This window comes from Mauremys reevesii, linkage group 4 (genome assembly GCF_016161935.1).
Source record: "Mauremys reevesii isolate NIE-2019 linkage group 4, ASM1616193v1, whole genome shotgun sequence".
Classification (NCBI taxonomy): Eukaryota; Metazoa; Chordata; order Testudines; family Geoemydidae; genus Mauremys; species Mauremys reevesii.
The window spans coordinates 14,853,145-14,880,036 of record NC_052626.1 but is presented as its reverse complement, the minus strand read 5'-3'; the positions used below and the strand labels follow the sequence as shown (position 1 = coordinate 14,880,036).

Sequence of the window (26,892 nt, the reverse complement as noted above, 5' to 3'; positions counted from 1 at the left end):
TAACACTTCCCTATCTCTAGTGGAAATACCTTGCCTCATGCATCCTAAGATTGCATAGCCTTTTTCACAGCCGCATCACATTGGCAGCTCATAGTCATTCTGTGATCAACCAATACAGCACATCTTTCACTTCCTTTATCACTTCTAACTGATAAATTCCAAGCTTATAACACAAATTCTTGTTGTAAGTCCCTTAGTGCATGCACCTTGCACTTTGTGCTATTAAATTTCATCTCATTTCTCTTACTCCAGTTTTCAAAGTCATCCAGATCTTCTTGTATGGTATTCCAGTCCTCTTCCGTACTGTCAATACCTCCTAACTTTGTTTCATCTGCATAAAAACATAAGCACATAAGAACGGCCATACTGGGTCAGACCAAAGGTCCATCTAGCCCAGTATCCTGTCTTTCGACAGTGGCCAATGCCAGGAGCCCCAGAGGGAATGAACAGAACAGGTAATCATCTAGTGATGCATCCCCTGTCGCCCATTCCCAGCTTCTGGCAAACAGAGGCTAGGGACACCATCACTGCCTATCCTGGCTAATAGCCATTGCTGGACCTATCTTCCATGAACTTATCTAGGTTTTTTTTAACTCTGTTGTAGTCTTGGCCTTCACAACATCCTCTGGCAATGAGTTCCACAGGTTGTATGAAAAAATACTTCCTTTTGTTTGTTTTAAACCTGCTGCCTATTAATTTGATTTGGTGAACCCTAGTTCTTGTATTATGAGGAGGAGTAAATAACACTTCCTTATTTACTTTCTCCACACCAGTCATGATTTTATAGACCTCTGTCATATCCCCCCTTAGTCGTCTCTTTTCCAAACTGAAAAATCCCAGTTTTATTAATCTGTCCTCAGATGACAGCTGTTCCATACCCCTAATCATTTTTGTTGCCCTTTTCTGAACCTTTTCCACTTTCAATATATCTTTTTTGAGATGGGGCAACCAAATCTGCATGCAGTATTCAAGATGTGGGTGTACCATGGATTTCTTTAGAGTCAATATAATATTTTCTGTCTTCTTATCTATCCCTTTCTTAATCATTCCCAGCATTCTGTTCACTTTTTTGATTGCCACTGCACATTGAGTGGATTTTTCCAGTTTGGAGACATCCTTTTGTAGCTCTTCACAGTCTGTTTTGGACTTAACTATCTTGAATTGTTTTGTTATTATCGTGGGTGTGCTTCAAGGCAAGGGAGCGCTTGGTCCTACCGCGCATATTACCTGACGTGGAGAGAATTTTGAGCCTTGATCAACCCGACTTTTGCCGAGGCTGTAGCACATGCGACCAAGTACTCGTTCTGACCACATTTGTTGAAAATGCCTTCCAGAGAAACTTGAAAACAAGCGCTGTTTTCATCGATAAAACAGCGGCGTATCATATGGTACAGCACACTGGCCTGCTTGTGAAGGTATCACGGGTCCCGCTACCTTGAGTCACAGCGTAGTTGAACTATTCCTCCATGGTAGACAGTTCAGAGTCCATATGGGGGAGAAGATGAGTGCTTGGAGAAGACAGATCAGTGGGTTACCCCAAGGCTTTGTGCTTTCTCCAACCCTGTTCAACCTTTATATCAATGACCTGCCAACAACGGAGTCATGAAAGTTCATTTACTCAGATGACATCTGTTGCAGTACCCAGGCCTGGACGTTTCATGAGCTTGATGCCACCTTAAACCGGGACATGATAAAGTTACCTGACTACTGTAAGACTTGACACCTCCAGCCAAGCATCATAAAAACAGTCTCCAGTTTGTTCATCTTCATCACGCCAGCACAACCCGAGAACTGCATGTTTAGCTGAATGGTCTAAAGGTGGAGCATGAAGTAGAACCAGTCTATCTAGGTATGACCTTAGACCACACACTGAGTTACCATGCCCACCTGAAGAAGACAACAACTAAAGTTAAGACAGGCAACAATCTTCTTGGCAAACTGGCAGGTTTGTCATGGGGTGCTCATGCTCCAACTTTGTGGACGTCAGCTCTTGCGACCTCATATTCGGTGGTGGAGTCCTGCGCGCCAGTCTGGAGTCGATAATCACACACCCAACTGGTGAATATACAGTTATATGTTTCCATGCGTATCATCTCCGGCACCCTGTGTCCAACTCCACTCCCATGGCTTCCAGTTCTGAGCAATGTCGCTCCTCCTCATATCCAACGAAAGGTTGCCACTGGCAAGTGACTGGAGAAAGTACGCGCCAACCCAAGCCTGCCAGTGCACAATGACCTTTTTAAACCACCAACTGCACCTTTGCTGTCATGTCGCCCATTATGGTCTCATCCACCACGCCAGGATGTTAGGGTGGAAACACTCTGGCGAGAGGAGTGGATATCAGTTATAATCCCCAACCAGTCCCTTGTCGCTGACCCCACAATTTGCCCGCCTGGTTTTGACCTTCCCCGTCGCCCATGGTCCCTGTTGAACAGGTTCCAGACCGGGCAAGGTCTTTGTGCAGCCAGTCAGTGTCTCTGGAGCCTTTGTGACAGCCCTTTGTGCATCTGCGGCACTACAAAGCCGATGACACACATTGTTGATGAATGCCTGCTGACTAGGTTCAGCGGTGGCCTGGAAGAACTGCATCACGCCACTGAAGATGCCATCACTTGACTAGGGCTAGACGACTATGCACATGCTAAACAAATAGTTTTGTATCGTCTGCAAATTTTACCACCTCACTGTTTACCCCTTTTTCCAGAAATTTGCAAATTTTATTAGTACACTTCCACTTTTTCTGCCAAGGTCATTAATAAAAATGATATTAATAAAAAAGATTGGTCCCAAGACCAGTCCCTGAGGAACTCCACTAGTAACCTCCCTTCATCCTGAGAGTTCATCTCTTCGCGTGACCTGTTGTCCCCTTTAACCAGTTCCTTACCCACCTTTCAGTTCTCATATTAATCCCCGTCTTCTCCAATTTAATTTATAATTTCCCATGTGTATCAAATGCCTTACTGGTATATTAGACCTACAGCATTTCCTTTGTCTAAAAAATCAGTTGTTTTCTCAAAGAAAGATATCAGGTGGGTCTGGCATGTTCTATCTTTTGTAAAACCATGTTGTATTTTATCCCAATTACCATTCGCCTCTATTTCCTAACTACTTTCTCTTTCAAAATTTGTTTTAAAGCCTTGCATACAATTGAGGTCAAACATACAGGCCTCTAGTTACGTGGATCACTTTTTTTCTGTTTCTTAAAAATAGGTACTATATTATCAGTTCTTCAAACATAGGATACAACCCCTGAGTTTAGAGATTCATGAAAAATCCTTGATATTGGGCTTGCAATTTCATATGTCAATTCCTTTAATATTCTTGGATGGAGGTTACCTGGGCCCCCCAATTTAGTCCCATTAAGCTGTTTGAGTTTGACTTCCACCTTGGATGTGGTAATTTCTATTTCCATATCCTCATTTCCATTAGTCACCCTGCCATTACCCCTAAACTCCTAATTACCCTTATTAAAAACCAAGGCAAAGTATTTCATTTAGGGGTTGGGCCATGCCTGGATTAATTTTAATCTCCACCCCATCCTCAGTGTTTAGCTGTCCCACTTCTTGTTTTCTTTTTATTTATGTGGCTATAGAACCTTTTACTATTGGTTTTAATTTCCTTTGCAAAGTCAAACTCAGCTTGGCTTTTGGCAGTTCTCACTTTTTCCCGATGCTTTCTGACCTCCAGCAGGTAGCTGTGGTATCTGAATGCCTAGCTGTATATTCCAGATTTCTTTGTGTGTTTGGGTTGTAGCTGGATTTGTGGAGATAAGTGTGGTGATCTGTGGGGTTTTTGTATATAGTCGTTTGTAGGGTTCCATTGTTGAAGCTGGTTGTGGTATCCAGGAAGTTGATGCTGGTGTGGGAGTGCTCTAGAGAGAGTTTCATGGATGGGTGGTGATGGTTAAAGTTGTGGTGGAAATCTCTGAGGGAATATAACATTCAGGAACAAGTTATTTGTGAGGAAAAATCATAGTACAGTAAAAATGATCCATACAAGAGTCTTTGATGTCCTCAACAGTTTCATTAATCAAACTGTCAGAGCACCTTTGAACTTTAGGGACTCTTAATAAGAGGTCAAAATGAGATTAAATTACATTATTATGCCAACTCTGCAGCTGATCTTCTAGATGCAGAATACGTTCTTGATTAGTGTTTCATATTTAGCTCTGTTCCTATCACGGTTCTTTTCTGAATATCATCCATGCTGATTTTCTAAATTGAATCATCAAACAGCTGCATTTATTTTAATTGTAACAACAGAACAGATTATCCAGACTCTCCAGTTACAGTTCTGCTAATTATTTGTATCATAACACTTGAAGCAGTGGACCACAGCATCCCCGTCTTACATTTGTGGAGTGCTTTTTTGTGCCAAGTAATCTTAAGGAGTTCTACAAAAGATGTAAACCAATTTAAGAATGTTCTCATCAGTGCCAAACTAATTCAATTGAGTCTTCAGTTTTGATTTAAGGAGGACCAGAGTTCCAGCATCCTAGACATCTGTGGACAAGGAGTTCCACAGACATTGTGGTTAATGGCTGGAGAATTGGCCGCTAAATATAGGAAGTTTAGGAACTGTGGTTAACTTGGTGTGCACTGGATGACCTCTTCTGGACTTTGATGTATAATGAATGATCAGAATTGAGAGTCAGAGAGAGAGCACGAGCATGTGTGTTTTAACCTCAATCCTGAAGGGCCTTAGAGGTCAATAAGAGCACTTTGAAACTAATGCAGAGTCTGAATGACAACTAAGGTAATTGAGCCAGAGGTAGAGTTCTGTGATTGTTCCATCTGGTGCTACTCAGCAGCAGTAGTGCTCATTCTGTGCCAGCTGTTGTTTTGTTAATTGTGCGTGCAGAGAGAACAGCGTAAAGGGCACTATTAGAGTGTAACCAGGGCAAAACATAGCAATGAACGTGGAAGTACAGAATTATCGATTTCAGAGATGGGGAAGATCTGTAAGCCCATTCCTCTGGCAGTGCAGGACTTCCACACAAACACCAGACACATACAGCATACTAATCAACCGGCCCACCTTCTGTGTACATGAGGAAGCCATTTCTGATCACACTTACACCCAGGGTTCCCAGGGTGTACAAACTGGAGGATTATAAACCGGTTTGTTCTAGTCTGGAGCAATGAGATAAACAGAGGCAGCGGGCTCAGCCCCTGAGGAGCATCCTGTGTTACTTGGTAAACATGCTGATAGGAACGCACAGCAACTCTGTTTGAGCTTTGTGGGGATTCACATCCAGAGCTCCTCAAAGAGAAGGTCAGCATGACACAGGTGGTAAGGAAGAGTGGAAAATGGGAAAATCATCCAGAACCAGAGGGGAGCTTGTAGGATCCCTTTCCCCGCTACTACCCAACTTCTGATTAGCTAATGCAGAGGTCGGCAACCTTTCAGCAGTGGTGTGCCGAGTCTTCATTTATTCACTCTGATTTAAGGTTTCGTGTGCTAGTCATACATTGTAACATTTTAGAAGGTCTCTTTCTATAAGTCTATAATATATAACTAAGCTATTTATTGTATGTAAAGTAAATAAGGTTTTTAAAATGTTTTAAGAAGCTTCATTTAAAATTAAATTAAAATGCAGAGCCCCCCAGACTGGTGGCCAGGACCTGGGCAGTCTGAGTGCCACTGAAAGTCAGCTCGTGTGCCGCCTTCGGCACCCGTGCCATAGGTTGCCTACCCCTGAGCTAATGGCTAGCACACAAGAGACTCACAATTAGAGCTCCCTTTGCTTTACTATATAGCCAGATCCCTAATATCCTGTCTTAGAGAGGCTCAGCCTATTGGCACATAACACAAAAAGCACAGGGATTGACTTAACGAGTGCAGAGATAACTGGGAGGGATATGACACTTCACCACCCCATCCTCCCAGTTAGCTTCCAGGCCGTGTCAAATGTGCAAGCTCCTTCGGGATACCCCTGCCAAGATTAACACAAAGAAGGGGCTTCCTTACAGAGTCACCGTTTACGGGGTTCCTTGGAGCTAGGTTCTCAAGGTGCAGGTGCGATGCAGGTGTACACCAAATAACAGAACACAGAACAATTGGGTCCAACCATAGCTTTGGGTGCTCTCACCACACCCAGGATTTTTGGCGCTTCGGCAGACAGCAGGCTTTATACTACAGCAGCACATCTGCTCAGCATGGCTGCCATCTCACTAATATCTTTCAGCGCTGCTTTCTTCCCCTTATGAGGCAAAGCATGGGGGCTCCCTTTTCAAGGGAACACCCCCCACCGTGGGCGGGGCCTACCTTGTGATTAAACTGCCCACATCCATTGTGTTTTCTTCCCTTTGTCGCAGACAGCATTCTAATTGATCAATGACTTTCCCTCTTGGCTCTAGGGAGTCTCTCCTGGCTATCGGCCATTCTGTCTAAAAGAAAGGTGGCAGCTGCGGTGCTCGTGTTCCTTCCCCTCTCCATCCCTAAGGGAAAAGGCTCCCCACTAATTGATGCTGATTGAGATATAAAGTATTTGTACAAAAAGTCAGTAAAATAGACATCTTGCTCCACTAAAAGGTTTCCGTTAGATTAAATTTTATGTTTATGGCTTACGGACAAACTGCCTTTCCAGTGTGGTCATTGTGCCAGGGGCAATTACTGACATTTCCACAAAAACTTTATTCCCTTGAATTTTTAAAGTAAAACACTGTGAGAGACAGCCCTGCACACAGCACACATGACTAAAGTGTGGCCCAGCCGTAAGAGTGAGGCCTTGTCTTTATTCTATAGGGATGCAGCCACGTGTCCCGTCATAGAATGTTTCATCTTGATCTGGGCAGTCATCGGCAGTTGTCTGTTCACATCAAGAAAGCTCACTGCGTGCTGGAAGCTGTACTCTCCGCAGAAGGCTCCACCATATTAATGTGGAAGGTGGCTCAAATCTGTTTCCAAGAGCGGCATCCCTTCCTAACAAGCTGCCAGTGTATCTTTCAGTCAGGCAACATTTAGAACCCCTGGTGCAAAGATTTCACTGTAAGCGTCCTAGGGATACCTCTTAAACACTTGAGGTTATTACAAAGACCCTTCAAATGTTTGAAAATGAGTTGGATTTTAAAAGTTTAAATAAAATGTAATACAACAACAAAAAGAGAGAGAGAGGAAAAAAATAGCTCTTGGCCCAACTGAATGATCTCCTGTCTGTCAGACAGAGGGACTCCCTCTATGTAATATGTGGATATGGTGCCCATCACTGCAGTGTCTTCATTTCAAGATACAGAAATTTAAAAGAAGCAAGAAGTCAACTCCCTAGTGGACTTTATTTGTGCCAGGGAGGGATAGCTCATTGGTTTGAGCATTAGCCTGCTAAACCCACAGTTGTGAGCTCAATCCCTGAGGGGGCCATTTGCCATCTGTGGCAAAAATCTGTCTGGGGATTAGTCCTGCTTTGAGCAGCAGATTGGACTAGATAACCTCCTGAGGTCCCTTAGAACCCTGATATTCTATGATCACTGGGTCTAGCAGCTTAGATATGGTTTGATTTTTATTTTAATTCCCCTGCTCCTTCTTGTAGTTATTTGGTTTCCATTACTGCAGGAAGGTTTGTGGGAAAAGGTGGACTTCACAATAGGTTCTGAAGCCAGTTAGGTTTGGGCTCTTTTAAGTCTCATTCAGAAAGTTCTGCAGACAGGATCCAGCACTGAAGTCACTCTTCTTCCAGCCCCTGAAAGTTTGACCGTGGGCCATGTTGGCTACATTTTCAGTGACGTGTGCAGCTGTCTCTCTGGGTCACAAGTAAGAAGCAGTCTCTGAGATAGCCCAATCTCAGCCCGTCTCAAAGATCAGGACCTTGAAATGAATTCAGCGGCAACTGAGTGCCAGTGAAAACACTCAGCCCCACTGTGATGTATTTTCAGCAGCCTGTCCCAGGCAGGGTGGGCTGACAGATTTTGCATTAGCTAGAATTTCCGCCTGGAATCTTTCTTCCTCCCATAACTAATTATTTGACCTTCATCTGGTCAAAGGTTGACAATGACACAGCAAAGCAGGCACGACTGCTCCATTTGTATAGATCTAAAACAACCTTATTAGAAAAATACACTGGATTTTGGTGCACCAGCTCATAGCAAAGGCAGATTTGATACAAAGAGACTGGCCTGGGTCATATTTCAAACAAATGAACCTGTGATTCTGAAGTTTTGCACTTTAAAATAAGTTATTTATTTATGACTGTTCATTTCCAAACAAAAGTGGTTATGTTCTAATGTGCATGCAGCCAGAAATGCATAGTGTTTACCCAAATGACTGGAGTAAAAGCATTATGGAAACCTTGGAAAGGAAAAAGTGAATAAAAATAAAAAGTGAATAAACAACATCACTTTCAGCAGCTTCTCTGTAAAGCCAGAGTTCCCTATAGATGAGTTAATAGAACATCCTAGATATCAGTAGATGGATATGCTGCCACTATAACATTTAAGGAAAAGCATGTTAGAGATTCAAATGAATGTACATTTCCACCCTATATAAAGTAAGAGAGTAGCTCATTTTTGACAACTTAGATTTTTCTGCTCAAATGCTTGTTTGAAAACGGAGTCTCTCCCCTTTAGAAATCAGTGCATTTACTGAGATCCTTTTGCACATGATGCTTCCAAATAGAAACTAAGGGTGAAATCCTCCTGCCCCTCTTGCTGAAGGCATAAAAACGCAAAGCAGCCGACAGAGACTTTGCAGTCCCCTGTGCACCACAGAACTGAGCTCCTTGCTGGTTCTGGTTCCTGTTTCACATATAATATTGAGGTGGTCATGGGCAGTCAGAGAATGATGGGGTGTGGCTAATAGCCCTGTGAACAGAACAGATCCGGTGACACATTTGGTGTAGTGGGGACCCATCTGCCTCCATTCCCTCCTTTTGACTTAGACGGAGGAGTCCATAACAGTCGTCCCCATGTTGTCGACCTGCTCAAAGCCTGTTTACCTGGGCTGTGTGTGGGACGAGTGGGGGGCGTGAATTTCACCCTAGCTGACGGCTATGAACGGCATATACAATAGCGAAGCAGAGTAATCATTTTAAATTGATCACATTTATCCTTTCAGAGAGTAGGGCAGTGCCCCAGTAGCAGAACCACAACTGCTGCATACATTGAAAATTCCAGTCCCACTCCAGGCACAGAAATGTGGCACAAAATACATCAGGGGCTGAAATGATAAACTGCTTAACTAACATGAACAATGGACACATGTTCTCTGGGATGAGTATTAGGGCCCTGTACACTGGTGAAATCAAGCCGTTCAGCTAATTAAAATGCTTTAAATTTGAGTTTTCTTTCCATTTATGTGGGTTGGTTTGTTTTCATTTTCTTTTTGCCAGCCTTTAAAGTGCACACAGTGCACAAAAACCTCAACTGGTATAGATGAGCATAGCTTCAAAAACTTCAGTGGAGCTACACCACCTTACACTAGTTGAGGATCTGGTCCAGTGCACATGTGTGTGTATTTGCTCTTGGTAGTAACAATCATGTTTGCCTTGGGGACAACAGCAGGTAGATGTTAAAGTTACGGGCACCTAATAAGATGGTCATGCACATTAGAGATTACATTAGATATGCATTAAATATACTGTGATTGGGGCAAGAAGCTTAATGAACTAGTGATATCTTTCAAGATTAGCTATTTTCACAATCAAGATGTCTTTTTTATTTTTTACTGAGGAAAATGTTTTACACAGCTATTAAGTGAAAAATCTGATGGGGACAGGGAGTAGAAAGCTTGTTTGGCTGATACCTGAACTCAAGCTCTGAATCGGTTTGTTGAGGAAGTGCAGAGAATCCTCTTTCAAGATCCCCGACTGATTAGTCTTGCTCACATGCTCTGACTCCAACTGATCACCAGATTTGGGGTCAGGAAGGAATGTTCCCCCAGGTCTGTTTGGCAGGGACCTTAGAGTGGGTTGGCCTCCCTCTGCAGCCTGGAACAGGAGACACCTGCTGGGATTGCCTGGGCAGATCTCATCTAAACAATTCTCTGCCATTGCCAGGGCCCCAGTTACTGGTAGCACCTTAATCTATCCTGTTCTCTCCTGGTTTCACACAGTTGAATCTCACTAGGAATGAAGTGCTTTGGTCTAGCTAAAGTCTTTGGGCTTATTATATAGAGATATCTGGGTGAGAATTAATGGCCGGTGTTATGCAGGAGGTCAAGGAGATGATAGAATGCTCCCTTCTGACCGTAAACTGTATGAACCTTTTTGAGTTACAAGGAAACTGTACTGTAATGTTCTGAACATTCACATGGTGAGAAGCGTTTCTCACGATGTATAAAAAGCGAGACGTGTTTAAAAATAACAATTTGAATTACAGTTGGTCTCTCTGACAGCAAGAATGGGGAGATGTCTGGCTTGGCAGTGTGAGGACCCATTGTCAGAGATGTTAAAAATGCTCCCCAGCTTTATCAATTAAATGCAGAGAGGGACCCTCAGCTTTGGGCTGTCTGAAATCCTGATCCCACTTTTCCAGCTTGAGCCGAACTGTAGTGAATAAAAGAGATCTTATAGCCAACCTTTACACAATAAGGTTTTTTTTTAAAGGAACAAGGGTAGGGCACCGTCTTGACAATTTGGAGACCTGGGTTCTATTCCTAGCTCTGTCATTGACCTGCTGAGTGACCTTGGGTAAGTCATGTGTCCTCTATGTGCCTCGGTTTACCCTTTGTAAAGTACTTTGTGACCTAGGGAATGAAAAGTGCTAGATTGGCACCTGGTATTATTATTATCGGGTCTTAATTTATGGTTAAATCAATTTAATTTGCAGATTCTTTGGCATCTCCCTTTGCGCTGTCACAGAGGTGCCATTTTTCAGCCAGATGGCTGCCATGCAGGAAGCTTAGCCAAGGCATGTCATCTGCAGTTTCAAAACGACAGTTCCCAATTTGTACTGAGCGAGAGGACTGTGTCACTGTGTGGATATGAAGGATGCTGCACTGAGCAAACTGGAGACCACTTTCTTTGAAAGGGTTTTTTATCCTCAATGATCGATTTTCTAAGTCACGGCCTGGATCACCTCTGAACCGCAGCAAAATCCTAATCAATTAATGCTGCTGTGTGTTGCAGCCACCAGCTAAGCCTCATCCAACTGGTGCCAATAATGGGTATTGATCCAGTGGCAAGTGTCAGTTTGTTAGTTCCCTACGTGCCTGATTTGTTTGTTTTGATGCTGTTCAGTGAATGCCTCCTCCTGCTGCTGTGCTGGGAAAGAAAGCCCCAGGCTAATTATTAAGCCTTGTGATTCCCAAGGCTCTAATGCTGATGGGATAATTGAACGGCAATCTCTCAAGTGCGTCAGGGTCTGCGCATGCTCCCACTCAGCTTATTGAGTGGTTGTGTCAGTTAGTTCAGTCAAAAATTGCTTCACAAAGCCATACAGCCCATTTTTTAATTGTGAGCAAGGGCCGCATGTGCTATGTTTCTTCTTGGTTATACAGTCCTAGGGTGAAATCCCGGCCCCACTTAAGTCAATGGCAAAACTCCCATGGATTTCAGTGCGGCCAGGATGTCACCCCAGAGGTTCAAAATCCCACCATGTTCTACAGGAGCAGCATGACTCTGTTTCTTACAGGAACTCAGTGTCATTCAGTGGAATTCTCCCCACAGAGCAGGAAATAGGCTCAAGAAGGGAGGACAGCAAGACTATTAAATGGATGAATAATCTGTGGACTAGGTTTTCCATAGCTCTTACTTGGCCACTCAAGAGAATAAAGGGGAGTAAAGCCTCCCTGCTCTTTACTCCCAATTGCAGCTCCAACTCTGGATGTGGGGATAAGGGGCGAGCAAAGGCTGACCCCCTGATACTCCCTATTGTGAGCAAGTGGGCAGGGAGGGAGAGAGAAGGGTGGAGAGTGGGAGGAGCTTTGGGTCTGCCCCTCCCTCTTCCCACCAGCCAGGCACACAGTAAGGGCTTGCTACACAGGGATGTTATTTTGGAGTAGGTCAAGATGTGCATTCAAAGAACTATAACTATTCCAGGATAAGAGGGTCCACAGAGGGAGTTGTTCTGGAATAGCTAGAGTGGAATAGTTATTTTGGAATATCTATTTCAGTCAATGTAGATAAGCCCTAAGTTGCATCCTGAAAAGAGGAGTGACTAACTGTCCCATATCAGAACAAGGTGGCCTCAGGGGAGGAATTGTGCCTCTCTGAGTCTCAGTTCCATAGGTGCCGACTCTGGGGAAACAATGGTGGGTGCACCCACTGGCAGCCCCCCCATCAGCACCTCCCCCACTTCCCAGTGCCTTCCGCCCACTGGCAGCCCTGCCAATTGGCTCCTCCTCCTCCCTCCCAGCGCCTCCTGCCTGCTGTGTATCAGCTCTTCTACGGCATGCAGGAGGCACTGGGGGAGGGCGGGGAGCGCTGGGGGGGGATGGGGTGGAAAAGGCAGGGCGGGAGCGTAGCAGTGGTGGGAAGAGACAGGGTCAGGGTGTGGCCTTGGGGGAAGGGGAGGGGTGGAGGCGGGGCCTGGGGCAGAACCCAGGGAGGAGCACCCCCTAGCACTTTAGAAAAGTGGGCACCTGTGGTCAGTACTTCTCTGCATCTTCTCTCAGGACAGCGCAGACACATGCTGCCCTTGCTGGATCTAGCCCTATGTGAGGTTTGAAGCATTTCAGGTGTGAGCGGGTACATCTTACAGGGCATCACCATTTTGTGCTTGGCTGTTACATTAGTGTTTAAAATAACAGTGACTGTTTGTATGTTGAATTTCCATCTTATTGTCTATCCAAGGTGCAAGAAGCACTTCTTCAACATGCCTTCGGAACTAGAAACCCAGAGTACAGCAGGCATCAAATACAACCATTAAAATAATGATAAAAAAAACAACCCGCCATATTTCCCCTCGGGAGAAGAAGGGGAGAAATCCACATTGTCAGATGTGAGTCGCATTACTTAGGCACAGATAGCATGGCGAGGGTATGGCATAAAAACCAAAATAGAACAGAATGGCCAGTGATTAAAAACATGTTTTGCACTCATCCGCAGTTGCATTTCTCTGCAAAGTGAAATGAACAACAATGAAAACAAATGAGTTTTCCTTACAGGGTGCAAATAGCAAAGGGTGTTATTTAAAGTGAGGCTGGTTTGATGGCTAAATATATGCAATGTGAGACTTTTCTATCCTCACAAAATGTGCTTGCAGTAGTTCAAGGAACTTAACATTACCCAAAACTGTGTGTGGCAGGGGGTTTGTTCCCTAATTTAAAAGTCTAGCGTACCTCTAATTAAACCTGTTCTGATACCGCTTTTAGGATCCAATGTCCATCCCTCAAGATAAGGGCCCAGTTCATCCTTACCCTGCAGTTCTGATTTGGTAGCATTTCACATCCAGTTTGCACTGGCTAAGTCAGTGGTTCTCAATCTTTTTGGGCTCAGGATCCATTTGGAAACCTTGATAGCCTGTTGCAGCCCAGTAAATAGCCTTAGTGCAAAAAACACGCAGGTACTAAATATTTCTTACCCCCATGTATAATATATACATGAACATAATAAGTAGTAAGTACTTAATAGGTACACTGTGTGTACCATAGCGGTTGCTCCTGCCACTCCTGTCCTGTGGGGCTGGCAGGGCTCAGCTCCCCACTCTAGGCATTGTGACCTCCGGGGGTGCAGCACCCCTTAGATTTGGCTCAGCTCCACCAATGGGGAGCCGGGCAGACCCATTTTGTATGAGTGGTGCACAGCGTCACAGCGCCGCTCACTCAGATTTGGCCTAGCCAGCCCCTCTGTCATCATGGCGGAGGGGCAGCAGGGCCAAACCTGAGTGGCGTTGTGACCTCAGACACCAGATTCCAATGCCGGGAGCGGGGAGCTGACCCAAGCCAGTTCCATGGTACCATTGCTTCAGGAGCTGCCACTGTGGGGTGACTGCTGTGCAAGTATGGGGTGGGTTCTGCACTCCCCCTCAGGGACTCCCACATCCTGGGGGGCAGGACCCAACCTCCTCCCCTCCTGGGCCTCCCACAGGACCCTTTGACACATTCTGGTGACCCAATTTTGGGTCGCGACCCACAGGTTGAGAAAGTGGCCTAAGTGACTCAGCACAACAGAGCACTTGTTTTCACTGCGGTGTTAGCTCAAATTATCTATACTCCACTCCTCTTGATTGAACCTAGCCCAAGTGGGAGCAGCGACGCTACAAAAGTGCACTCAAGCTGTGTCCCCCCTGTATTGCCAGCTGCAGCATCAGCAGCATGCCAGCTTCAGCTCACCCCCTCGGATGGGCCAGCTTGCTTGAGTTTAAAGCCTCACTGAACTCAAACTCAAGATTTTTGTGTGCCCCTGGGAGTTTGGTTAGGGGCAGCACTCAATTTACACCTTGAGCTAACGCTGCGTTCGACACAAGCCTATAGAATTGGGCCCTTCATCTTAAACTGAATTCCCACAAAAGGGTAAACCTTTAATTGTGTTTTAATTTAATCTCTCAGTCTGGGCACTGTGGAATATACAGGAGAAAATTGAAAATAGCTCCGCCTTCCTACTAGCCAGTGGTCGACCTCTCCCAGTTTTTAAATGTTTTAGCAAAGCATGTGATGCATGGGACTGAGATCACAGCCTGTTCTTCAAGCTAGAGGTGTTTTGAAATAGTTAAGTAGAATTTCAGATCTCCATCAAGCATATGACAGACAGGGCCAAATTTCCAACTAGCCTCTCTTGAATACGCTTGCCTGTTTGCAAACCGATCAGCCTCCTTTGCTCCGTCTGGATGCAGAGATGCCTCTCCCTGAGCTCAAGTGGGTGCCGTGCAAATTGGTCATGAATGCAGATTGGAAAGTGGCTTAAAATTTTGGTCCAAGATATCTAATGACTACAGCACAGAGCAAGTAGTAACGCGGTGATGCGGGGGGTGTTGGGCTCCTGTAAATTGCCTGTAGAGTGGCTATTGTGCAGGTCTCCTGGTCGGTCTCCCCCAGTTAGTACCCTTCCTTTTCTTTACAAGGTTACAAGGAGGTACTTAGAGAGTACATTATATGTCTTGAGTGTTGCTGCAGAAATGAGATTAACTCCTTAGAGGTTTTTAAGGCCTGGCTTGACAAAGCCCTGGCTGGGATGATTTAGTTGGTGTTGGTCTTGCTTTGAGCAGGGGATTGGACTAAATGACCTCCTGAAGTCCCTTCCAACCCTGAGATTCTATGACGTGCTTTCCAGCACATGTTCTTAAATTCCCTTTGAAAGGTTTTTTTCAACTCCTTTTCCTGCTAATGACATTTGTTTTGTTATTTTTGATGGAAATCTTCATACCTCTCCCCAGTCAATTTTGTAATAGTTTACAACAAAACTATATGAATATGGTTTATCTGCAGCAAAATTAAAATGTCCCTGGCAGGAGGCCTTTTTTTCTTTGCGTGCTATAATATCTGTGAAGTCAGGATCAATGAAAATTTCCAAAAAAGGCTATTATTTACAGCTTCTTTCAAGCAACCAGCAGACTAAGCCACAGAAAGCTTCTTTTCCTCCTAAATCCAGCATGAAAGATTGTTCGTGAAGCATTCCTATTCTGGAGATTAACTAATTGCACAGTAATCAATCATTTTTATTGCATAGTCACATATAGTGATTTCTTCCCTCCATGCAAATGGAGCAATGTTTTAAAGGCAAAACACTGCTCTGGGTACAGGAGGATTAAGCAGAATTTATTGGAGAGCAATTAAAATACTGGTTAGAATAATTTGTTTTTAAGACTGAATTTCACATCAAAGTAAAGATATCTAAAGAGTACACCGGCCTGAAGAACAATGAAGCCATCATTTCCAGCCAGCCATTATGCATCCCAAGAGTTTATATTAATACAGTGAGCTCAGAAGTCATAAAGATTTACAGGGGAGCGAATAGAGTGAAGCAGCCTCAAGCCGGAGTTTGAAATATGGGTGCAGTTGCTGCATTAGGAAAGACGCGCCGGGAATACTGCACAGAAGTTTGCTTTTGGTGCTTGCGGCTTTAGCTTTCTTTAATTTCTGCCCATAAAGGCCAAGTCCTACCTGTTTGTGTAAAAAGCTGAGTCAGAAAGATGAGCAGAGCGACTGCCCTGTGCCTTCTGCTGGCAGAGGAACCCAGCCAGTGCGGGATTCTAAATGACTGGCCAATTCAGGGCCTGATCCATCCCGTGTGGGAAGACTTCCATTGATTTTAATGGAAGTTGGATCAGACCCTTAATGTGCTGCCGCGTTCTTTGCTGCTGCTTTGCTGTTGTCACAAATTGTTTGGTTGTCCTTCTGCTGGCTACATCTGCTCTTTTTGGTTTGGTTTGGTTTGGTTTAGCTGTTCTCATCCCTCCACCCCTTAACCGTAGCCCCTGATCTGTTCACGTTTGTGGCTGCAGAGATCCACTCACTTGGCATTTGATTTAGGTCTGTAGTGTAGACCTGGACTTAGTGTGGGCAGATCACTTAGTGTTTGTCTACACAGGGACACTCAAGAAAGTTAATCTGAATTAACTAAAAGTGAGAATTTAAAGAGGATTAGCCCTGGTCCACACTACAAACCTATGTTGATATAACTACCTTGCTCAGGGGGCTGGAAAATCCACACCCCAGAGTGACACAGTGATACCAACCAAATTCCCAGTGTAGACAGTGCTCAGGTAGCTACCACCTCTTGGGGAAGTGGAGTACCTGTGCCAAGGGGAGAATCCCTCCCGTCCATGTAGGTAGCATCTTCACTAAGTGCAACAGCAACACAGCTGCTTTGGTGCATCTGCACTGCTGCAGCACTTTAAGTGTAGACAAGCCCTTGGTTGACTTCATTTACTCCTGTGTGCATATTCTTATTCAGAATTAAAGTGACCTGAATTCAATTTAGTTTAATTCACTTCTAGAGAGTGAATTAAACTAAGGGCAAGTCTATACTGCCAAATTGCATCAACCTAAGTTACATTAACTTACAGCCACCACACTGCTTTTGGATGTCCACACTACACTGCTTGTGTCGGCGGATGCATGTTCTCACCAGGAGCGCTTGCATCAATTTAATTGTCAGTGTGGGGCATTGTGGGATGGCTTCTGAAAGGCAGCAACCATTGATGTAAGCAACGCAGTGTCTACACTGACACTGCATTGACCTAACTACATCAACATAAGTGCTACGCCTCTCACGGAGGTGGAGTTATTAAATCAGTGTAGTGAGCGAGTTACATTGGTGGGAGCACCATTGTAATGTAGACACTTACAGAGTTAGGTAGTGTAGTGTAGACCAAGATAAATCAGATTAAGGCCACTTTAATGCTGAATAAATGTCCACACAGAGGTTTCATTCAGTTTAGTTAATCCACTTTAAACGATAATTTGGATTAACTTTTGTGAGTATCCCCATGCGGACAAGCCCTTGGTTTCTCAGTGCCGCCGTTTCCCATTTGTAAAATGGGGATAATTGCACTTCCATACCTGGGGATCAATACTTCAGGCTGAGCCACTCAGCTTCTACGGTGATGGGAACTCAATAAGAACCGTAGCTAGAGAAACATTGCCGTTTATTTTCAGAACAGGATTTTCAAAAGTGACCGGTGATTTTGGTTGCCCAGCTTGAGCCAGCCATTTCATGGCCATATGCCCTGTGTGCTCCCTCTTCATTGGGAAGCCCATGAGCGTCACAGTGAACAAATAAAAAAGTGTAAGCAGCTGGCATTGATTCAAGCTTTCCCCGAGACTAGAGTTAAGGAGGTGCTGGAATGTGTTGTGAACAAGATCACTGAGCCTGGCTCACCAGACAAATTCCACTTTAGGTGGCATCTGGCCTCCACAGCTGGGTGCTCAATGCTTTTGAAATATTAGTCCCCTTAAGGTGTCTCAGGCTGGTCACCCAAAAACGAAGGCACTTCAGAAAATCTTGATCCAGCCAGCCAGCCAAGATCCAATGGCTGGAAGTTGAAGGAAGACAAATCGAGATGGGAAATAAGATGCAAATGATTAACAGTGAGGGTAATTAATCATCACAACAATATATTAAGGGGTTGTGGTAGATTCTCCCTCACTGGCAATTTTTAAATCAAGATTGGAAGTTTTCCTAAAAGAGATGTTCTAGTTCTAACAGGAATCAGTTCAGGGAAGTCATCTGGCCTATGTAATACAGGTGACCAGATTAGATCACAGTAGTCCCTTCTGGCTCAGAATCTATGAGAATATCTATCTATTTTGCCACTGGACTTGTTACCATGAAAATTGAGTGCCATATCCAACACGTGTATTTCCACACATTTCATTTGACTAGGTGGAACCATGTATTATATTCCATAAAAACAACAATACGACATCCTAGCAATAGGAAGATATCACCTGGCATGAAATACATGTCTTCTTTAAAGCTTATTGTAATCCATCCTTCCACTCACTGGCCTTTGAAAATACTTTTGATAGTGGTGGTACTCCAACCTCTGAGGATGGAGGGAATAGCTATTTGCAAGGCATGTTCAAACAAGGGGAAGGACAAGGGTTACATTGCAAAGCGATGGACAAGGGTACCAGTTCATAGGTAGGGCAGAATGTCTGGAGAATGGATAGAAAAGGGAGAGCCTCTGCATGTCCCAGGCTTTAACTAGTTTTCTCATCCTTCCTTCCTGCCTCAGACTTCAAGGTTTGTCTTTAGGTTTGGTTACACTGCACTCTACCTGCTGGGAATGGCTCTGTATCAAATGTAACTATTGCTCAGTGTTGGTCACAGCTGGTAGAGTCTCTGTTTGGAATTGGCCCAGTATTGGGTTGGATTAACATTCAGACTGGATTACCTTTCATTACACGAGAGGATGAAAGACAGATCAGGGTTTAGATAAGCATGGAGAATCTCAGGTTACTGCTATCTGTACTGCTCCTGCCTTGTAGATAAACAAAACTCTTCAGTTTTGAGGGCTGACAGTCAGTTAACCTTTACTTAACCTTCACTAGCGCAATAGTCAACCTCTCCCCCCATGTGCAACCCCCAAATAACCCTTCAGAATAAATACATCAAAGGGAAGGAAAGCAGCAGCCCCGTCTCACAACACAGCTTTGTGTCACAGAGCACATGGTCACAGTCCCTTGCGTAAAGGAAATGAATTCTGACACTGAATTCCCATCACATTAAGAGGTTTAGCACTTGCTGTGAACAAGGAGAATGTTTCCTTACCTCGGGAGAAGCGCTGTACATAGACATTAATTTAGTTTCTTTCAACTAAGTTCCTCTGGGGTCTGCTTCTGTTTCCAGTGCTTGGCTTTGGAAATGTCTGTGTGTAACCTCTCTTAGAAGGTGTTGGGGGAAGAAGAACTAGCTTTACTGGTTTAAGTGTTTAAAATAAGCATGTCACCATTTCCCAAGGAAATTTCAGCTCTCGTGGTCTATGTATTATTCTGATTTTTTAATATTTCTATAACAGGAACATCTAGCAGCCCCATTGTGCTAGGCACTGTATTCACTTACAGAGGGATAGACAGTTTCTACCCTGACGAGCTTGCCATCTACATGAGCAAGAGGGGCAAAGATAGGATGGGAATGAGAGGGTGAAATGGTTTGCCCAAGGTCACATGATAGTTCGGTGGCAAAGTTGGGAATAGGACCCAGGTCTCCTGACTCCCCATCCAGTGCCTTATCAATTGCCTGCAGTGAGACTCGAGGCTCAGCCAACAGGTACATTTCAGGACCAAGTTTTAGAAGAGGCAGAGGTATGTGTGTACATGCATCCACTTTTTCATGCGCAAAGGCAGGATTTTTCTTGCATAGAGGTGTCACGCCAATGCTAATCTTGCTATGACTAGAATGAAAGAGCCTAGATATTTGGGGGGATCACTACATCAAGAAGGTGCGAATTAGCTTGCCACCTACACTGTGCACCCTGGACATGCCATAACTGTGATGATCTCGGTCTTTCCTCCCACATACACTGTGTATGTCAGAAATGTGCTAAGCCAGGTCCTCGGGTGATATAAACCGTCATAACTCCATTGAAATCTATGTAGCTATGCCAGTTTACATCTGCTGAGGATATGGCCTGCAGTTCTGTATTCAAGACCTATCCGTATTAAACACATTGCCTAGAAATAACAATATATAGTTCCCAAAATGTACATGGTCTGGGCTGGGAGATGAACTGTGCTGAACGGTCCCTGCGGGATCGGCGGGTAGTGATCAATCTATCGGGGATCGATCCCCAAACACGCTCCCCGTCGACTCCGGAACTCCACCAGGGCGAGAGGCAGAAGCGGAGTCGATGGGGGAGCGGCTACCGTCGATCCCACGCTGCGAGGACGCGAAGTAAGTGATTCTACGTCGATCTAAACTATGTCAACTTCAGCTACACTATTCTCATAGCTGAAGTTGTGTATCTTAGATCAATCCCCTCCCCAGTATAGACCAGGCCTTACATTCCAAAGGTATAAATAGGTACAAACAAAAGAGAGCTGAAACATGCTATTTGGTTCTAGATGCACATTCTTTGCATTCACATGCACTGTATACATCAGAATCATGCTGCAATATTTTAGACACACGTCACACAAACACAAGGCTTGCCAGAAACACGCTCTTCTCTTCTAGGTACATATAACACACAGTCTGCACGAGTCAGGAACGTTATTCTTTACTAAATGCATGTTGCATGCTCACACACAGTCTGATCATAGCCGGGATAAGCTATTCTGCTCTGGGGGCCCATGACATCTACATACACACATTCCATATGTCAGAAGTATGCTATTGTATCCTAGATCTGTTGCACTTACACTGACCATAGAGAGGGCAAGGAGCTCCCCTTATATCTCCCCCAGAGCTGTCCAGAATCTTGATGAGCAAAGCCTTCTTCCCAGCTGGTGCTGGTTTCCCTTCTAGATCCCTGAAAGGGACTGGGTGAAGGTGGATCTATGGACTGTGCCTCCTTTGTTGGGTGGAAGCAGAATGGGAAGCGCAGTGAGTGCTTACTGCTCTGGAGCATGGAGCTTTGTGGGTATTCTGTCTGACTTCTGCAGAACTCCCTCCTAGGAACTCCAGCCACAACCTCTTCCTCCTACTCGTGGAGCCCAGCTCAGAATCTTGCCCTACATTAGCAAGTTAGAGGTATTTCCTTCCTCAGTACAATTAAGATCTGATGAAAATTGTGTGCATAGTCATCAGTTTATTCCCGGTTACAGCCGTCACATTTCCACTAGGAAAAAGGGATCCAGTCTGGGGAATCTGTTTATTGATCCTCACAACACCCCTGTGAGGTAGGGAAGTGCAATTTATTATCCCAACTTTTCAGATGAGGAACTGAGGCACCAAGAGACTAATCAGTGGGAATTAGGTGCCCAAATACTTTTAACAATCTTGCTCTCGGTCACACAGGAAGATTGTGGTAGGGAATTGAACTCAGGTCTCCTGAATCCTGAGCTAGCACCCTAACCCCTGGACCATCTTTCCTCTAAAGACCTGAAAGCTACTAAAGATGGCCTACTAAAGTCTGCCACCCACCCAAACATTGGCTGAATTGCTTTGTCACTCATATGTCACATGTCATACCTTACCAGGCTGAAGCAGCTCATCTCTGAAGCATGAATGACTTTGGTTCACCAAACATTGTACTAACCAGGGGTTCAGAGACTGTGGTGAAGGTCACCTAGAAGGACAGAACCCAAATTCACATGTCTGAGTGTTGCCCATATCTAATATCCATGTGGATAAGGTATTCTTGCAAGATGCCTCCCGCATATTAAGTAGAGAAGAGCATTAATTTTCTGGAGCTTCGAAGGGTCCACTTGGGGAGGGTAAGGTACAGACTCTGTTAAATCAGCAGGTAGTTGATCTTTTGGGTGTAGAATGTGCAGTCATGTTGAATTCTGTTCTGTGTTTAAAGTTAACCAATGGTCAGGACCCTTTTGTACTTGGGATGGAAGATAAAAGGAGAATTAAAAAATCCAAGTAGAATGAGAACAGGGTGTGTTTAGTGTTGGGTGAATTGTGAGTGTTTGGTCCTGGGGGGAGGAAGAGAAATCAATCTCAGTTAAAAACAGGACCATAGTCAATATTGTTTGTGTTCTGTTAGTAATGGGTGATGAAGAGAAAGACGTCACTTTCCTCCAATTCATTCTTGTCACTAATCTACCTTTGCAGGCTGCGTGGGGGAAGTTCTAACAGTTCGTTCCTATGACTCCAGGTTGTCCCTGTGCAGTAATACCCAGTAGAAGCGGCACCCTGTAATGCACTGCACATAGAGTGAGCCCAAAAAACTCTTTCCTTTGGCAGGGATGGGAGAGCCCTTCCTTGTGTAGCTGTGCCAGGGCTCCTGCTGTATCAGTCCTTGGGAGCTTGGGGATTGCTCACTACTGCAGAGCAAGATGCTGAAGAGGATCAGAGAGGGGCAGGATGGGAAAATGGGGTTGTGATTTCATCTTGCCCTTACACAAACCACACAGCAGGGCTAGCCCACCTGTGAGAACAGTGGATGACGCAGCTTGCTCATCTTCCATGTTCACAGAGGAGCTCTTCTGGAATTATGTTTCTAGATAGTGGTAATATAGAGTACCACCAAACACTGATTTAATGGTATATTCCTTTAGTAAATCCAAAGGCCAAATGATATCTATGCAGTTGCTCTTAATACATCTAAACCCCTAAGTAATAAGCAGTTAATACAGCCATACAGTAACAACCATTCCTAAGTATTTGATCAAGAGACTTTCAAAAAGATCCACCCTAGGGGCAACCCACTTATCCTGGCTGGCTCCAGTATGATCAGGTAGGATGTGATAACTATCTTTAGCAAGCCTGACTTTCATACAGTATAATAAACAAGTGATGTTATATTGACCATTATTATCTTAGGTGAAAGCCAGGTTTTGGACAGTTCATGGTTGCCCCCTTTCTTGGCTGTTGGTCCTCTTCCTTTTAGATTATTTTAAATGTATGGATGGCTACACCTGGTATTTTATCGTCTCACATAGATCCAAATTTGAAAATAAGACTGGCCTGTCAAGGTTACTATACATTTATTACACCACAACACAACTTTCCTTTGTCTGTTAAAACCAGTTTTGATAATTAGAGGCCCTTCGTTTTTTTTATCAGCCATATTTTAAGCTTAGCATGCTCTCCAGACTTGTCTTGCTAGCTGTTACAGTTTTTTTAATTTTTGAACCTATGTTTTTGGTAAGGACTTATTACACTTGCTTAGCTGCCTGCATTTGTACACAAGCTAATAAGCAGATCTATTTTCTTACCCGAGCTAAACTAACCTTAACCCTTTTTATTCTAAAATCCTCCTACAAGCCCAGAGAGGGACTATGTCTGCTCAAGACGTCGTCTCCACAGTCCTCCTCCAGGGACCTGCCCGTACACAAAGCAGTGGCATAACTGTTACAGTCTAGCAGGGATGGGGAAGGAAACCTTTGTCATCTTTGTGAGCCATTTGAATACCTTACCAGTCAGCCATTGGCCTTGGTACACCACCTGTGCACGTTCAGTGGTCAGTGGTCAGAGAAATGTGCATATGTTCTGCCTAAGTAGATCTCCCTTGGAAAAAACAACAAACCCTCTATATTTTCATTTAGAGACTGGGGCTTCAATTAAATGTAATTAATTCCCTCTTTAATCAAAGGCAGCTTCTATTAAATGTATTTTCTGTCCCCTGTGGCTTGCTTGATAGAGGTGTGACTACTGCAAGAGGGCAGGCACTAATCAAGGGCAGCTTCTAAATGAAGATATGAATGTATTAAATCTAGGTCAAATGAAAGCTTCTTCCATGAGTCCATGCCTTTTAAACTGGGCTTATAATAAACATGTTAATTTTCTACGTTATTATAAGCAGCTGCATCTTCTAGCAGCACACAAGAATATATTTACTCTATTTGAAAGGTTTCTGTGAGGAAGCCGTGGGAGCTTTGATGTCCATGTTGCTTTCAGATTATCTTAGTGAGCTAAATTCCTCCCTACTGTAACTCCATTCAAGCCAATGCAATTGGCCTTACATCTTAAGATGGGTTCATTTTACGTGAGGCTTGAAAAGAAATATGTGTTTGCATATACAGGCAGATCTTGGAAGTATATATTTTAAAATACTTAATTACCTCTACGTATTACTATGATTTATTATTATGGCCACTGGCGGTGCTGTGATCACTCCCTGTCATGCCGCCTTGTCTCACTGTTTTCTTGTATTCCCCTGTCTCTCTGTCTGTATCCATCTGCCTTGTCTTATGTTTAGATTGCAAGCTCTTTGGGAGCAAGGACTGTCTTCTAATTCTGTGTTTGTTCAGCACCCAGCACACTAGGGTCCTGGTCCAAGATACTCAATATAAATAATCATAACCATACAAGACTGAGTTTTACTTTGTGAAAAAGTGGAATCAACTGTGCACCCAAAATCTGTTTTAAAGTGGACGTGCGGAGCCATTTGATCAAAGTGTGGGCCCCACTAATCATTCACACCACAGACTATGGTACAAGGGAGTTTTCCCATCCTGCCTTGCAATCACTCATTCCAAAAAAGAAAGAAACCCAAGCTAGCAAAATGGGACTGAGGCATTTTAATAAAAAGCTTTGGGCTCTGATCAATGGTCACCCTTTGGAATGTTTTGTGTAGCAAGCTGGTTTGTAACATTACCCTGGCTCGTTCAGTTCAACGCCTTTGGGTAGCACATGCCTTTCAATCACCTTGCATAAGCAAATGCAATAAATTTCATCCATCCCATCCTTCACTCCCGTTCTGCCAGTCTGTGACTAAATCTGTTCAGATGTGCCCCGTTTTGTGTCTATGACTCTCTTTCTGTGACTAGGTCTGTTCCTTGAGTGTCCTGTTTTCTTGCTACTGATTCACAACAGTTCTTCTGACCTCACTGATGACATCCTGGATTCTTTCTTAGCTTAGGCCACCTTCATTTGCCTCCCACTTTCTCCTGCGATTCCTCACTATCCGTCTATCCACATTCTAGTTCTTATGCATCTTCTGTTTAGCTCTGTTTATAGAAATCCTGTTTTCTCCTAAGACACCAAACAAAGACCAGTTTATCAGGTCATTGTATGGTTTAGTTCCAGACCAATTCCTGAGCTTCAGCCTTGGGCTCATTCTGCCAGAGAACTTTGTGGTATGATCAATGCTTCGTTTTTGCCAGGGGTTGCCATGGCTGTGCTCCGGCACCTCTGGGTTTGCTGTCTCCATTACGAAAGTAAAAAAATTGCTTGAGCTCTGGCACTTAATTGCTTGAGCCCAGGCACCTCTATCATTACAAATTAAGCACTAGGTATGATATTGTAATAAACTGCATTACATTAGTCTTTAAAAAAACCCTCACTTTTGAATTACTTGACACATCCAAACTGAGGACACTGCAATCTGTGTGACCCTATGTTCCTGTCTCTGTTACCCTCATTCTCCCATGCGTCTTCCCTTATTGGTTTGTTTGATTATTTTGTTCCACCCACTTGTCTTAAATTAGACTGGAAGCTGTTCAGGGCATGGACTTTTCTGATCAGGACTATGCCGTTTCTACATCTTCGAGTTACATTAGCCATAGTTTGGTGTTCAAAATCCATTGTCTTCTCACCGTGTTTTGGGTTTATCCCTCACAGATTATTTTCCGAAAAATCAGCGATGTCAAGAAGGAAGAAGAGGAGCGCCTGCGCCAGAAGAATGAAGTGACCCTGAGCATCCCTGTGGACCACCCCGTGAGGAAGCTCTTTCAGAAGTTCAAGCAGCAGAAGGAGATGCGGAATCAAGGCACAACACACATCGACCCAGAGAGGAACCAGCTTCAAGTGGAGAGCCGTACCATGCAGAATGGGGCCTCTATCACTGGCACAAGTGTGGTCACTGTGTCTCAGATCACACCCATTCAAACATCCCTGGCTTACGTGAAAACCAATGAGACAATCAAGCAGAACAACAGGGATGCAATGGAGCTTAAGCCAAATGGCAACCCTGAAAAATGTCTCAAAGTTAACAGTCCCATCAGGATGAAAAATGGGAATGGGAAAGGGTGGCTTCGACTTAAGAACAATATGGGAGCCCCAGAGGAGAAAAAGGAAGACTGGAATAATGTCACAAAGGCTGAGTCAATGGGGCTATTGTCCGACGACCCCAAGTGCAATGACTCAGAGAACAGTGTAACTAAAAATCCGTTGAGGAAAACAGACTCTTGTGACAGTGGAATAACAAAAAGTGACCTTCGTTTGGATAAAGCTGGTGAGACTCGCAGCCCCCTGGAACACAGCCCTATCCAAGCTGATGCAAAACACCCCTTTTACCCCATTCCTGAGCAGGCCTTACAAACCACACTACAGGAAGTCAAACATGAACTCAAAGAGGATATCCAGTTGCTAAGCAGCAGGATGACTGCCCTTGAGAAACAGGTGGCAGAGATTTTAAAAATATTGTCCGAAAAGAACGTGTCCCAGACCTCTTCCCCCAAGTCCCATTTATCACCCCAGTTGCCCCCCCAAATACCTTGTCAAGATATTTTTAGTGTTTCAAGGCCTGCATCACCTGAATCAGAAAAAGATGAAATCCACTTTTAACATATACCTATGTGTATATATGTATACAGTATATATGCAATTGTGTATATGTGCCTGTATACATATATATATATATGTGTGTGTGTATACAGTAAATATATATACATATATATTTTCACTTGCATCCAATATGACTTGAACACAACAAGGATTTTGATATGTAAATATTGCATGTCCAGCTGGATTCTGGCCTGCCAAAGAAAACAATTATTAACGTAGATATTGCTTGTATAATATGCAGTTGACTGCATGCACACTTTACATTTATTTATAATCTCTATTATGTAATAAAAGGATTAATTTTGTTTAACAAAGGCAATGTTACTATTTAAAGAATCAGGGTCCAACCTGCCAGTATTGCCATGACAGTTTTGATCTCAGGCTGGGTGAACTAAGCGTTTCTTTCCTCACTGTCCTCTCTGCCGAGTTAAACGGTAGATTAACATGAGGCCGAA

General features: G+C 44.0%; 1 protein-coding gene across 3 annotated transcripts in view; it reads left to right on the top strand.

The window, feature by feature from the left end:
* KCNH5 (potassium voltage-gated channel subfamily H member 5) overlaps positions 1-26,647 on the top strand; it is a 223,407-nt gene extending 196,760 nt beyond the window's left edge. For all 3 annotated transcript variants that reach the window (XM_039538887.1, XM_039538889.1, XM_039538886.1), the window contains one exon: positions 25,493-26,647. In XM_039538887.1, coding sequence (XP_039394821.1) covers positions 25,493-26,437 — 945 coding nt within the window. In that variant the 3' untranslated portion in view covers positions 26,438-26,647. The remainder of the gene's footprint in view (positions 1-25,492) is intronic.
* Positions 26,648-26,892: the final 245 nt, after the last annotated feature.